General features: G+C 47.7%; 1 protein-coding gene across 1 annotated transcript in view; it reads left to right on the top strand.

The window, feature by feature from the left end:
* Nucleotides 1-2,048: 2,048 nt before the first annotated feature.
* The window catches only part of KCNQ3 (potassium channel, voltage gated KQT-like subfamily Q, member 3), a 308,368-nt gene continuing 295,639 nt past the window's right edge, over nucleotides 2,049-14,777 (top strand). The window contains exon 1 of the mRNA XM_012647942.1: nucleotides 2,049-2,431. Coding sequence (XP_012503396.1) covers nucleotides 2,049-2,431 — 383 coding nt within the window. The remainder of the gene's footprint in view (nucleotides 2,432-14,777) is intronic.

Here is a 14,777-nt window from a genome sequence, read left to right as displayed (position 1 = left end):
AGCAGTTTATTTCTGTGCCAATACCACACTGTTTGAATGATCCCAGCCTTATAGTTTAACTTCCTTCTGGAAATGCCCCTCTTCTTGGTTCCAGGACTTCTGAGATTCTCCTCCCTGACAGTCCTTCTATACAGGTGGTCTTCCTAGGACCCCTCTCCCCTTCCTCATCCCATATACTCCCACTCCCTTCTCCCTTCCCTTCTGCTTTTCTTCTTTTCTCTTCCCTTCCCTTCTCTTCTCTCCTTTGTTCTCATTGGCCAATTGCTCCCGGCAAATCCAGAGCTGGTATTCTCGCAGGCTTCTGATTTCTCTTTGCTTGTAACTAGTAATGGGTCCTTGGCCTTGGGTCACAGCCCCTCCCCTCTACCCCACCTGCAGACATGAGGGGAGAGGCTGGGAGGAGGTACCAGGACCCACAGGACAGCAGAAGTGTAGGCTTCTCTCACGGCGGTGGTGATGGTGCAAGTGCAGGACATCCTTGTCTTTGCCACGGTTTATGAGATCCGGCCCCTGCCTAGTGACCTGCGGCCCCATCTTTCTCTGCTCTCATTAAGCTCCAGCCACTCTTCAGCTCCGCACTGGCTGTTCTGGACATTTACACAGTTGTATGCCACTTGTCATTCGGGTCTCACCTCAAACTGTCACATTCACAGTGAGGCCTTCCAGGACCAGCCATTTGAAGAAGCTCCCCCAAGCACTCTAGTATGTTCCCCACATGCTAGTCACCATTACTGGAAACGATACTGTTCAAGTTTGCCTTTTCCTGGTCTTCTACCTCTCACTAAAACGTTTGCAAGTTTTGTGAGTGCAGAGACCTCATATCCCCTGCATGGAGAACACAGCCCTTTACCACGGAAGCTCACTCGTGAGGCTTTAGTGACTGAATCCAAAATTTGAGCGAGAGAGGGCATAGCTTGCCTAGAGTCTAAGTTAGGAGGTAAGCAAGAACCGAGAATTCTGATTCTGTGCCTTCAGCCCTCTGTCCCCCCAAGCTCTCTGAGGTGCTATTCGAGGACCGGGGGAGGTGAGGGCAGCAGTATGCACCATAAACCACGAACCAAAGCGAGCACGGAGTCATGAGCGTTGCTACCACAGAGCGGGTGGGTTTGCGGTGCGTTCGGCCTTGGCCAAGCAGCAACTTGCGTTTTACCTCCGAAGCCAAGAAGCAAGGGTAAGAGGTGAGGAGAAAACGTAAAGCTGCAACCACAGGGCGAATGCGCGAGGGAGACAAACCCCCAGTTCGCGCTGCCCTCCCCTCTTTTCCCCTTCTCGCCCCGCCTGAGGGAAGCCCTAACGCCCACGGGAGCGCCGGGAGCCCCGCGCGGCAGCCAAACGCGCACGGCCCGGCTGCGACGGGGGCGGCGGCCCGGGCAATCCGGGGTCCCTCCTGCACGCAGGGGCTGGGGGCGGCGGGAAGAGGCGGGGCCCCGCCAGGGCCTCCCGCCGCGACGGGGCGTGACAATGGGGCCCCACCCCGGCGAAGGCGACGTGCGCTCGGGCCGCGGCGCGCTCGCTGCTGCCGCTGCGGGGCTGAGGCTGGAGCGGGCGGGGAGGGGCGCGGGTGGGAGCGCGGAGGAGGGAGGAGGAGGCGGCGGCGGCGGCGCGTGTGGCGGGCGGGAGGGCGGCTGGCACTGGGCTTGTAAATAAACTGCGATGCTGTCTCGGGCTCGCCGGCCCGGGTGCCGCCGCCGCCGCCGCCGCCCCGGAGCGCCGGTGCCAGGCTCCCGCCGCCGCGCGCCCTAGCGCCTCCGCGCCAGCCTCGCGCGCCCTCGCGGGCTCCTCGCAGCCCCCGGCCCGCGCCCCTCAGGGTCCTGCGTCTGACCCGCGAGGGATGTGACCTCCTGACCCCCCGCCTGGCCTCCCCTGCCCCCGGGGGCCCCTCCTTTGCCTGCTTTTGGGAAGGGGGTGGGTGGGGAGGGGCGCGCGGATCATGGCATTGGAGTTCCCGGGCTTCCAGCCGCCGCCGCCGCTTCGTCCACGCACCCCGAGCGCCCCTTCTTCCCCGAGAAGCAGCGGAGAAGGCGAAGCGGCCGGCGGGGGCGAGGCAGATGGGGCTCAAGGCGCGCAGGGCGGGGGCGGCTGGCGGCGGCGGCGACGGGGGCGGCGGAGGCGGCGGGGCCGCTAACCCGGCCGGGGGGGACGCGGCAGCGGCCGGCGATGAGGAGCGGAAAGTGGGGTTGGCGCCTGGCGACGTGGAGCAAGTCACCTTGGCGCTCGGGGCCGGAGCTGACAAAGACGGGACCCTGCTGCTGGAGGGCGGCGGCCGCGACGAGGGGCTGCGCAGGACCCCGCAGGGCATCGGGCTCCTGGCCAAGACCCCGCTGAGCCGCCCTGTCAAGAGGAACAACGCCAAGTACCGGCGCATCCAAACTTTGATCTACGACGCCCTCGAGAGACCGCGGGGCTGGGCGCTGCTCTACCACGCGCTGGTGTGAGTACCCGGCCGCTCGGGGCGCCCCTCGGCGGCGGCGCATGTTGGGGTTCGGGGACTGGGCTGGAGCTGAAGACGTCCCTGGGGCTTTAAAAGATGCTGTCCCGCTGAACTGGCGACCGGCCTGCCCTCAGTGCGTGTTTCTCTGTTGTGTGTCTATGAGCCGCTCTCCGGGGGTCGGACAGCGGAGCTTAAAAGAATCAAACGTGGTTTCCAAGCTAATTTGGAAATTGGATTGATGTGTGTGTGCGCGCAGGTGCGCATTTATGGCACCGTCTTGAGGTGTTGATTTCGAAGCTTGAAAGAATTATGTGGTTTTTCCAATTAATGTGGGGGTTGAACAGGATAAAGCGGGTCCAGCCATGAGCGCTGTGTTTCTGTTTGGGGTGGATCCCTTCTCTTGGGATCGCTACTGAGTTTAGATAATACATCCTGGAGTTGGGGATGGAAGTAGTGCGCACCACCCGTAGCGTGTGTGTGTGTCTGTGTGTGTGTGTCTGTGTGTGTGTCTAAGACTAGACTGAGGGGCTGGGACTTAACAGCACCAGGGGCTTGGCGGAGGGCGGGATTATTTGGGCTGAAACATCTCCATGATGTGGTTTCTCATATGCCCTCAGCCTCAACTGCAGCCCCTTCTCGCGCTCTGGCTGGGCAAGGGCACCAGGGATGCGAGGGGCCTGGCCTGGGGCACTGCTCCCCTAGAAAGAGTATCCTTGCTAGTCGGGATAAATGCATGGCCAGAGGGATGATGGAGCTCCTTCTGCAACTGACACTCGGTATGGAAGATCCACGCGTATTCGAAGAAGGGGAGAGGATGGTAGTGCAGCTCCTCACCCAGGACTGGATATCTGGGCTGTCAACACACACACCTCACGGGCTGGCAGGGCTGTACTGCTACCAGGTTTTGTCAGAGAATTGGCCATGACTCCCTCCTCCCCCCCTCCCAACCCTGATCTTCATGTGCCTTTAGCGGTGGATTTTCCTCTCTGTTCTTCAGCTGACGCATAACTGATACAATGGGAAGGGCTCCGGGGCCTTAGAGTTAGTTACACTACCTGCCAGTCTTCATTGGTTGCAAACGCTTTTCCAGATCCAGCCACCAGGTGGGGGAGTCCGCACGGGCCCTCATACTCAGCAACAGGTTTCTTCAGCAGAGGTTACAAAGCCTGAGAGGGTGCCTTCTCCAAACCCAGGAATCGGGAGAGGTGGTGCGGCGGTGGGGCATCCTGCCAGGAACATGGGTTTTGGTGTCTCAGTGTATGTGCATGCGTATTTGCAGTTGCTGGTGGGGATCTGGCTGGAGAGAGGGCTTAGCAATTGTTTCTCTTTCATTTGCTCTTTTTAGGTGGTAAAAAGGATTAAAAATCCATTCATGTCTCTGTTTCTAGCAGTGTGTTTAGTTAAATGGAAGTGAAGTTAATACTGGAACATGTGATAGTAAAAACAAAAGGCACAATGAGTTAGTCGAGTGCACACAAACGTGACACAGACTCGCGTCCTCTTGCACATCATGGTGTTCAGTACGTATCGACTGACCTGCAAGCGTGTGGGCTCCCTCCTCCTCCTCCTTTCACCCTTCCCAGCCAGCACCCACAGCCCTGCCGGCTCAGTCTGGGGAGGGGATAGCTAAGGGCTGTTATTGACCAAGCCTCGATTTTATCCTTCTCTGCAATTATTTCATCACCTGGAAGCAGCTTTGCTAATACCAAAGCCTATAGCCTCAGTTTCCCAGGACCCAGGAAAATTTAAAGGTTTGTGAGAAGGAAAAGTCAGATATGTAGCCAGGCGTGAGAAGGAAAAGTCAGATATGTAGCCAGGCACTTTCTTACGTTCAGATGCAAAACATACATATTTTGTTTAATTCACATGATCCTATGAAGTGGGAATTATTATCTCCATTTTATAGATGAAGATATCAAAATTTCGAGAGAGAAAAATCACTTGTCGATGATCACACAGCTAAACTTTCTGGAGCTTATATTTGAATACAGTGGGTCAGCTCTGTTTCTGAGCCCAGATCCCAGTTCTGATCCTCTGCCAACAATTGCCGGACATTGGATATTTTGCTAATTGTCACTGGGTGCCCCTTTCTCCATTGGTAATGCACGGCCCTTAGTAAGGCCTCAGCCTCTTCCAAGCTGTCAATTGGCCGATGGCTAGAAATGGGAGTTTGGAATCAAGTCAGGGGCCGGTCAGAACCCAGGGAACCACAGTGTTAGGGAAGTGTGGGATGACCTTGGGTGGTGGTGGGATTGCATATTCTGATTAGTTTGGAGTTGTACGGGAAAAGCCACGTTGGATTGGGATTGAGCTCCTATTACTGAAGCACACTTAGTTAGTGCATGCATCGTGCACCCTTTCACCAGCTTAGGAGGAAGTCCAGTCAAGTGAGGATGACTGAACCTTTCATTGATGAACCAGGATTTTGTAAGGCGTTGACATTCGTGCTTCTATGTATCCATTATCCTGCTCTGGGCTGGGGCTAGTGGCCCAAGGGGACCAGGAAATTTGGCTCACCATGGGCTTATAATCAAGTGCATGCTTTTTTTCTTTTTCTTAATGAATGAGATCCATGAGATGAGATAATTTTTTTCTCTTTTCTAAAGGTAAAATACAGGAAATGTGGAGATCAATCAAACCCCTACCCTGCTCCCTTTGCCTTTAATGTCCATCCTCTGCTTTTTCCTGGCCATTCACCTTCGCCTTGGCTGAGCTCCAGTGTCACCTCCTCCAGGAAGCCTTTCCTTGACCCTCCAGGCTAAGCTAGAGTTGCCCCTCTTCTGCAACTTCACCAGCCATAGCATTTTGCAGCTTGCATTGGGGTGATCTATTTGCTTGTCTACCCCAGTGAGCTGAAAGCTACCGAGAGCAAAGGCTGTGCTGTCCTTCTTTAGCCTTCTCTCTCCCTGGCAGACTGCAGAGCCCGAGGTAGGCACTAAGTAAGCATTTGCTGAATGGATTCTTTAAAGAATACTCTCAAGGTTCTGGTTAATCAGACTTTGCTGTGATAACTTTACTGTTATCATAGCAACAATAAGTAGCCAAAGTCAGCATTACAAGATTGTAATTATAAGAATAGTTCTTGGAAGTCCAGAAATGGGCTATGGGGGGAGGAAAAGATGGGAGACTATGCTTTAACTCCAGTGAGACTGATCAGTTCCCTGCTTTTTTTTTTCCTTATGGCTGAAAGAGATTCTGATTTTATGGAAAATATGCTAGACTTGGAGTTCACATCTGGAGTTAAGCCTTAAGTCTCTGTGATTTTGCACAGGCCAAGTTGGGGATGACTTGTAAGTTGGGTATTTTAATACTACACTGTCACAGGGTAATTTTTAGGCTCAAAGAAAATAGTGTACATGAATGCAATTAGCCCAACATCAGGCATGCAGTACTCATTAGTAGATTCTCAATAGGAATCTCCTTAAAAGTCATACATACCTGACACTGTGGCTGTCCTGAGGCTGTCCGGGGACTCCCCCTTCCTAGCCTGTTAGTGGAGAGATGCTGACTTCATCTTGGCATTCATCTGACTTGGCACTGAGCAGGCATCCCGCTGCCCTGACCATCTCGCCACAGCCAGCTGGGTATGATCAATCACTCTCCTGTTGACAAACCAAGGGGAAATGATCACAAGAAATCCCCACTGATTGCATTCTGAGGCAGGCTGGCTCTAGGGACATCTGGCAGGCAAGACTGGGTGGTGAGACGTAAGGACCCAGCAGCTGCTCTGAAACGTAAAGGTCCTGGCTGGTGGACTTAGCATGTTGATTAGGAGGGCCGCGGTCCCCACGGTGGAGAGCAGACACTGAACACTCACTCATCCTGTCAGTATTGCAGAGTCTTCCCAAGTTTGGAGTAAGAGAAGTTTGGGTTCCCAAATTTGCTTTGCCTCTTATAGCTAGTCTTGGGCAAATTGCTGATCTCTGAGCTTCAGTTTTTTCATCTGAACAATGTTATCAGTAAATTATAGGCTCTGTGAAGCTAAGAGCACCTTGCATAGAAGAAATGCTCTGTAATAGTTATTTGTGTTATTAATATCATTCAGATAATAGATATTTATTGAGTGCCTTTTCTGTGCCAGGCACTCTTCTAGATATTAGGGATATAGCAGCAAACAAAACAAAACAATCTCTGCCCAATGGAACATATACTCTAATGACAACATCATTAATTTTAGCAGAAATCTCAGAATTTGGTCATCTGGTCAACTTCCCAGCCAGAGCTGAAGGAATCCCTTCTGCAGTGTCTCAGCCAGTTCTATGACCTGTAATTCATTACTGAAGGGACATCAGTTTTCTTTTCTAGACAGTCGGGGTTCAACCCTCTCAGCTCTTCCATTTCTCAGACTCTGTTTAACCCGTTCTCCTCCTTTCTGCTCCCACGAGCATGGTCTTTGGGGACAGACCAGGATTGAATCCAACTCTGCTCTTTCATTCTGTGTGACCTGGAGTAATCTGTTCAACCTTCCTGAACTTCAGTCTCCTTATTTATAATCTGAAGATAATAATGCCTACCTTCCAAGGTTGTTGTGAAATTTAGAACACCTAGAGTGTCATTGTAGGCACCTAATAAATATTTTCTCTCTTTTACTTCCCCTCTTGATCATCGCTCATCTGCTCCCTTTTTGCAACCCTCCTAAAATCTGTGCATATTCCCTTTTTAATATTCTCATTTTACTTTTCTCTTCATTTTCTAAACTTCCTGTCTTCCTTCTGGTTTTCTTCTTTTTGTTATTTTCAAGCCACTCAAGTAGAATGAAGAAGCCGAGTAAGGGGCTGATAACCACAGCCCCATGATACGGGATGTCTAGACAGTAGTGAAGTCCTATGCTGGGACTTTTTCCACGAGTGCACCGTATTTCACCGCTTGTGGAAAGGGCTTACATCAAGTGGCCATCAGTGCTGGCATGAGCAGTCTCTCTTTTACAAATGAGTAAGAGGTTCTGAGAAGTTATGTCATTTGCCCAGGCTCTTGAAGCTACTGATGTGGCAGAGCTGGGATCCCACAGAAGTCTTCGCCACCGTGTTGTGCCTCCTTCCCTGTGTCATGGTCATACTCAGTGGGAGGGGAACTGGGGCAACTGAAACTCTGCCTTCCTGGGTCAGGAGCTTCGTAGCTGCATTTCTGACAAGTTCCTGGGGGAACCGGTGCTGCTGGGCCACACTTTGCATAGCAAGATCTCTCAGACTTCGACATGCATGTGAATCACCCAGGTGAAAGGGCACTTTAGGAGAAAAATCTGGCAGACTCCACCTCAACCAAAGTTGTCAACTTGTGTGTAACGAGACATACTAACCCCACACTCCTGATGCGATTCAGTGGAAATATGCGACATACCTGCAAGAGTGCCTAAAATGCTAGGCATTTAATCATGAAGAAATAACAGACAAATTCAAATTGTGGGTCACCCTGCAAGATACCTTGCATGGTGTCTTCCAGAGGGTCCATGTCATGAACAAACAAACAAAAGAAGATGAGGGGAACTGTTTGGGTTAAAGGAGGCTAAAGAGACATGACAACCAAATGCAATGCTTGACCCCTGATTGGATTCTGGATTGAAAAAAATAAATAACAATAAGGGATATTATAGGGATAGTTAAGAAAATTTGAACATGGACTGGATATTAGATAATATTGTTGTATCTATCGAAATTAATTTCTTGAGTATGATAATTGCATGATGGTTATGTGGGTGGATGTTCTATTTTTTAAAGAGATGCATGGTGCAGTAGTTAGTGGTGACAAGTCATGATGTCTGCAACTTTCAAATGATTCAGCACATAGGCAGGCAATATGAGGGAGGGGAGAGAGAGAGAGAGAGAGAAGCGAAACAAGACTATTTACTAACAATTGGTGAATCCAGGTAAAGAGAATATATGTATTATATTACTCTCTTAACTTTTTAAAATTTATTAAAAATAAAAAGCTAAAAATCTTTAAAAAAAGAAGACTGGACACACACAAACACATAAAGCACACACATGAATACTAATGACAGGCATTGTCTTCAGGTGATTCAAATACGAATCCCAGGCCTCGGAACTGTTGGCTGGGCTGAGTGGGCTTTCTTGGATTCATGGATTCTACATACAGACCAGTCTCCAAGCCTCTCTCAACCTTGGACTTTTTCCAGAAAATGACAAACACACGGGAAGGCACAGCTCCCTCATTTCAAGTCTGCACATGCCGAGTCCCTGCAAAGGGCCAAGCTTTGTGCCAAGCTGTTAGGGGAAGTGAGCCAGAGTTCTTTCCCTATGAAGAGAGAGACTCGAAACAACTAAACTTAAATAGTTTAGCAAATGCAATAATAGAATGTAAATGAAGGACCTCTGGAGAGCAGGAAAAGGGAAGGCATTGTTAACACTTTCTATCAAGGGAGACTTCTGCAAGGAAGGTTTAAGCTGCTAGGGATGGGATGAGGGGATCTACTGTTTGTCCAATGGATACCTAGTCATTCTTTCCTACTTGGAGAACAAAATGCTAAATTCTATTCAATTCAATGCTAAATTATTCTTGCATCATTTGGAAGCTCCCTCTTTCAAGTTTGTATCCATTTTTTAAAATTCCATAAGTGTTTAAAAGTTTCACAAATCAAATCAAGTGTGACCCTATGGTATTTTCTGGAAGGTCAAGGTCCAAGCTCTCTTTTTCTGTCTGGGGTTTCGACAGAATGCAAACAAGCTTTGTTTAATCTTTTCACAATTGAGGCAATATCAAGAGAAGCAAGGGAAAGGTCTTCAAGTGTGGACGGCGTGAAAACCCGTTTTAGACTCTGTGCTCTGTGGTTCTGGTTTTGGGTGGCCCAAGACGGCTGTGGGTTTGTCCAAAGGACATCAAATGAGCTTTCAGGAGAGCTGCATTACCTGTGTGATTTTCACACCTCACTTATCATACAGTCCGCAAAATGGGCATTGCAATACCCACTGCTGCATAGGATTGGTGTAGGAATCCTATGAAACTACGTGTGAGGGAGGGCTTTGAGAGCTACAGAGAGGGCAGCATTTCCTACAGCTGTAGAAGGGTCAGACAGGTCCCACAACTGGGACCTTATCTATACTGGGTTTAAGCATTTGCCCATGTACGGATTTGCCACATTTCTGTCTGTGTTGCATCACCTGATCATCACTGCATATTTTTATTGGGAGCCTATTAACCATATAATTTAGCATCTACGTCCACAGGGATGTCAGCTTTTCTAAGGTAAGCACCTTTTGGAAGAATGAAGAGCATAACAGGTTTGGAGATGACAAGATTGAAGTCAAGATGAAGTTTTCAGGCCACATCTGGTTTTTCAGATGTCATGGGATGCACATCAAATCCCATCCAAATTGCAGCCTTGTTGAATGGGACTTTGCATTTTGTCATAGAAAGGATAGAGGAGTTTGTTTGAAATGTTTTCTTTAGGAAACAAACTAGGTTATAACTCAGGAGGAAGATTGCCTCTTGCATGCAATTTATGACTAAATAAGAATGAGTACTTATGCAATTGGCTTATGGGGTTTCTGGTACGTGGGCTCTGGCTGGCTTCCCCCTGAGCTGGGCTTCTCTTCATGCCAAAGACCTCAGGGCTGGGTATCCCTTTTCTTCCTCTCTGTCCACTCCTTTTTAAAAGTCATATGAAATCATCCAGACTCTACAAGAGTGTAACAGTTGAGTTGAGGCTTAGAAAACCAGCATATTAAGAATAACTAATGTTTTTACATTGCTTCATAGTATATCATACCACCTCTTGGGCAACACCACCATCTGTTCAAGGTCAGGATAACCTGCTTTATGTGTATCAGTAACCATAACAGTTATAGCAGGTGCCTGCTTACAAATTACCCGACCAGGATTTCATGAGCCAGTACTGGAGGAGCAGGCAGGCTATGTGTAGGGCTTCTTTGCCATTGACCCCTTAGGGTCTTCGTAAACTTGTCACAGCAGTTTACGTTTATTTCTGCCTTGATATCTTTTTAGTGAAGTCTTATCCAACAGGACTTAAAGGTACCGGAGTAGGAGAATAAGCTTCTCTAGCCCAGGCCACCTATCCTAATGGAAAGTCACTTAGTGCTATCAGACTCTTCATCTCCCTTCTCCTACCCTTTCCTGAAGTCCTGCCTTCCGCTTTGTCTCACTCCACATAAATCAGTTACGGATGCTTCTCCCCCTGGTGATGCTAGTCTGAAATATGAAACCAGGAGTCCTTAATAATCAGCAAGTCCAATCAATCTAATCAGCAGACAGTCACTTAACAACAGTTTATGGAATTTATGGGCCCAGCACGGAGAGAGGATTTGGCAGCTTAGAAAAATCAGAGGCTGTCGGGACTGGAGGGTCTTCACAGAAGAGGAGGCTGAGGCCCAGGGCTGTTAGAAACTTGCCTGAGGTCACACTGCTGACCAGGGGAGGACTGAGATCAGGTCTTCTAACAAGGCCGGTATCTATTCAGCCACAGTGGCCTCCCCTCGAGAGTCTCCAGAGGCTGTGTACCAATGGAGCGGTCTTACCTACAGCCTGTTTCCTCTGGGATCACAGCTGTCTTAGCATCCGAGTCAAATCCTGTCCAAAGTATAGATTTGCTTGGTGAAGTCTTTCATTTTATCTCAGAAAGGCTAGGGATATTTGTTCACAGTGTTTTCTTTCAAGGGTAAGATGAGTTATTGCCTACGGCCACACTTTCTTCATGATTCTTGTCAGTTATTTATTTATGAATCAACAGAAGAAGGAGTAAATACAGGTGTAGGCTGACGGATCGGGCATCCTTACACGGGCTCCAGTTGGCTCCCAGTTGAGGAGGGCCTCTTTTTCTGCCGAAATCCCAGAGCTGAATCCCCCTTTCTCTTCCCTCCCCTAATCTAGTCCTCTGCTGAATCCTATAAAATAGTCTCTGATCTCCACTGAGCTCAACATTGAGTTGAGACATTCGAAACCATCACATTAATGTTTTTATCCACTGAGTTGTTTATGCAGTTACCTATGGGGCAGCACCATCCTTTGTTCCATTCACTGGTTTATTTTTATTCGTAACAGTCACTGACATTTATTTATAGTGTCATTTCTCTGTGCCTGTGGATGGATCTCCTGAGGGGTGGCTGAGAGCCCGGGGAACACTGGCCCAGTCATCAGGAAACTCAAGTTCTCGCCTTGAGTCTTCTGCTGATTTGCTCTGTAGTCTCCAGGAAGTCATCTTACTTCTATTATAATAGACTGTCCTCTCATCTGAAAAATGGAGCTAAAATTCCCTGCCTTCCAGGTTGTTGAAGGGTTAGATGACATCTGAGTGCAGTCAGCATATCTCAGTTTCTGTTCCCCAGAAGCCGACCTTGAGGCAAGGAGCTCCGTGCAAGTGCTTATTTAGCACCCAGTTGCTCTGTCCTGTATTCATTATCTCCCCTTTACGGAGTCATTTTGGACTTTTTCCCCTCTAATTGCCCTCAGCCAAGAAATAATACCACAGATATACTGTGTATGTCTTCAGTGAACTGTATGTATGTCTGGGCTTGATCTACAAAAAGAGTAAGACTTTTCACCCTACCCTACCCCACAAGAACCAATTTTGCCCCCTTGGAGGCCACAGCATCCTTATTGAGAATGCATGATTTAGGAAGTGATTCTAACAAAAATTGGAGAAATAAGTAAAATTGGAGAAAGTGTGGGAAATACGAAAAAGAGTAAGAAGACTGTAAGGGTGCATTATCAAGGAGGTTACCAGGAGGGGCAGTTGAGGCTCAGTCTTCCTGAAAACCTTGGAATACGCTGTTGAACAGCCCAGAATGGCCCTTGAACTCCAGCCATCACTGGCTAATAAGGGCTGTTCCCAGGGGCAGGGAAATCGCATAGACAAGACACACGGCGTTTAGGCCACCTTTGGCAGGGGCTGGAGTCCCAAGGAGGTATGAGAGGGGTGCCAGTGGCAACTGCGACACATTCTCTCGTTCTTAATTGAAGAAAATACCGTGACTTAAGATTTGTGAATATGGCTCTGTTTTCTCAGTGGTTCTTAAATCAAGGAAGTCTTGAGACCTAAGGGTCGTGGTAATTTTCTAGTGTTTTTTCCCCTTATTAATTTTTCATTTACGATAGTCATTCAGGAAAAATAATCTGAATTAAAACTATTTATAAATATGTGGATTCAGTGTCTGGTATCTAATGAAAGCTAACCTTTCTTTTTTTTTTTTTTTTGAGACAGAGAAATCTCAACGTTTCTTGAAAAATCTTCTTGCAAACACATCTTTTGTTGAGAAAATGGCGGGATCTTGGTTGTGAACTTCGGTGCTGTGACTTCTGCTCTTTGCCCAAGTGCTGGTTTCCTGGGGAAGTAATTAGCATTCCCCTTCACGATTCTGGACTGCTAAAGGAAATGTTGAGATTTCTTCTTGAATTCCTCTTTTGTGCCATAACTTCAACACCTTATTTGGTTGGGAAGAAATTTCATGGAAACATTGCAATCCTTTAGGCTTGATGTACATACCCTCAGATATCTGCTGATCAAACTCAAGATACGCTGACTGATCACTCAGCAGACATTGATGTCAGGCCTAGTAGATGGCAGACTGTGGGCTAGGAGTAGGGGATACACGGGAAAGTCAGTCAGTTTCTGCTCTTTTTTTGCGGTCAAGTAGGTAAATACATAATCGCATAATGGTGTGATACTGACTCTAATATACGCTTATCCTGGGTCTCCTTGGGGTTCGGATAAAGTTGTCAACACTCTTTAAGTGGGTCAGGGAAGGTTTTCACTAACAAGAAGAAGAGTGCATCGTGTGCACAGGGTTGGAGCCCATGTCTTGCTTCATATTTTGATGTATAACCGCGACCATGACCACATATGTGTTTAGAGTCCAGTGTCTTCAGATTTATGCTCACACAGAAGGAAAGGTGCTGAAAGTGGTACGGAGGGAGTGAGATCATAAACCTAGAGCTAGCGAACCTTGAGTTGAGCTGTGTAAGGAGGTTGAAAGCTTGTTTTTTAGCTGTACGTTTCATACGCGTAAGCATCCATTCTCTGCAGTTCAGAGCCTAACACGGTACATGGCCCACTGGATACAAAGTCTCGTTGCAAACATGGACACAGGGCCAGCCCCCAAGGAGCGTCAGCTTCAGTGACGGAAGCAGACATGGCTGCAGATAAGTACTGGCTTTGAATCCTGTCAGTATCATTTTTTTAGCCAAGTAGCCTTGAGTAAACCACTTAACCTGCCTAAACCTGTTTCCTCTTCTGTAACACAGAGCGTGCCTACCCACATGGCAAGGGTTAAATGAAATGGCTGTGGTACAGTCTGAAGCCTGGTTTGGGCTTATGGTAGGTGTTGGATAATGGCTGTTCCCTCCCCATTCATTCCCCGTCCTGCTAAGATAAGAATGCTGTCAGCGAATAAAAGTAATGTTGAAGTCAATAGAATACTGTAATTTCTGTCCTAAGGTTATGCCCTGAACTTGATGAAGTGTGCAAGTTCTCATGTACCATTATGGTAAAAGGAGGGAATTTACATTGAAACAACAACAAAAAAAGGTATATATAAAAAAAAAGATTCTGTCCCCTGGCCCAAGTGTCCCGAGGAAGCAGAGATGCTGAGAAAAACTCTTGCCTAGACCACATGACCTCTAGACCGCCCAGGACTGAGTTTATAGGATCACATTAGACTTCTAAACACACCACACATTCTGCTTACTTCCAGAGAAGGGGAAGAGATATCTGGAAGGTTTTAGCTCCACTTGAGTGAGAAACTAGCACATTTCTTTACTGAATGAATTGCTGTGTTTTCTTCTGTAGAAAATGAATTAATGCTTCTGTTTCTCTTTTTTCCTTTGGCTGCCAGGATTGTGGGTCAAATTTGTGCCTCAGCTAGAGCCACAACCTTGTATACTTTACATCTGAGCTCTTGATTCCTCTCCTCGTGTATTCTTGTACTATACTTCTTATTCCAAATACTTTTTGTTATTTGATTCTACTTTTATTTTTTTTTAATTTTTTTTTTGAATAGAGACAAGGCTGTCCCCCAGGCTGGAACTCTTGAACTCAAGTTATCCTTCCTCCTTGGCCACCCAAAGTGCTGGTATTACAGGTGTGAGCCACAGCGCCTGGCCTATTTTTATTTTACATTTACAATTTTATTTCATGTATATTCCAATGTCATCTCCAATCCTCTGCAGGAAGAGGCCATTCTATGTGAGCACAGAGCCTGCATATAATAAGAGCTCAATAAATATTGTAAATGAATTTGCTGAGTGAAGCCACACAAACTAGTATTTTGAATCTCACTGAATTAATCTGAGTTATTTCATAGATGTGAATATGTTTTGGGCCAAATTGTGTTTTCCAAAACCCAGCTATCTTGCATAGTAAGAGTCTGCTAAAGGTTAA

The sequence above is a fragment of the Propithecus coquereli genome, unplaced genomic scaffold (genome assembly GCF_000956105.1).
Source record: "Propithecus coquereli isolate 6110/MARCELLA unplaced genomic scaffold, Pcoq_1.0 Scaffold28, whole genome shotgun sequence".
NCBI lineage: Eukaryota > Metazoa > Chordata > Mammalia > Primates > Indriidae > Propithecus > Propithecus coquereli.
Note: the sequence above shows the minus strand (reverse complement) of the source record. Positions and strands in the feature narration are given on the sequence as shown.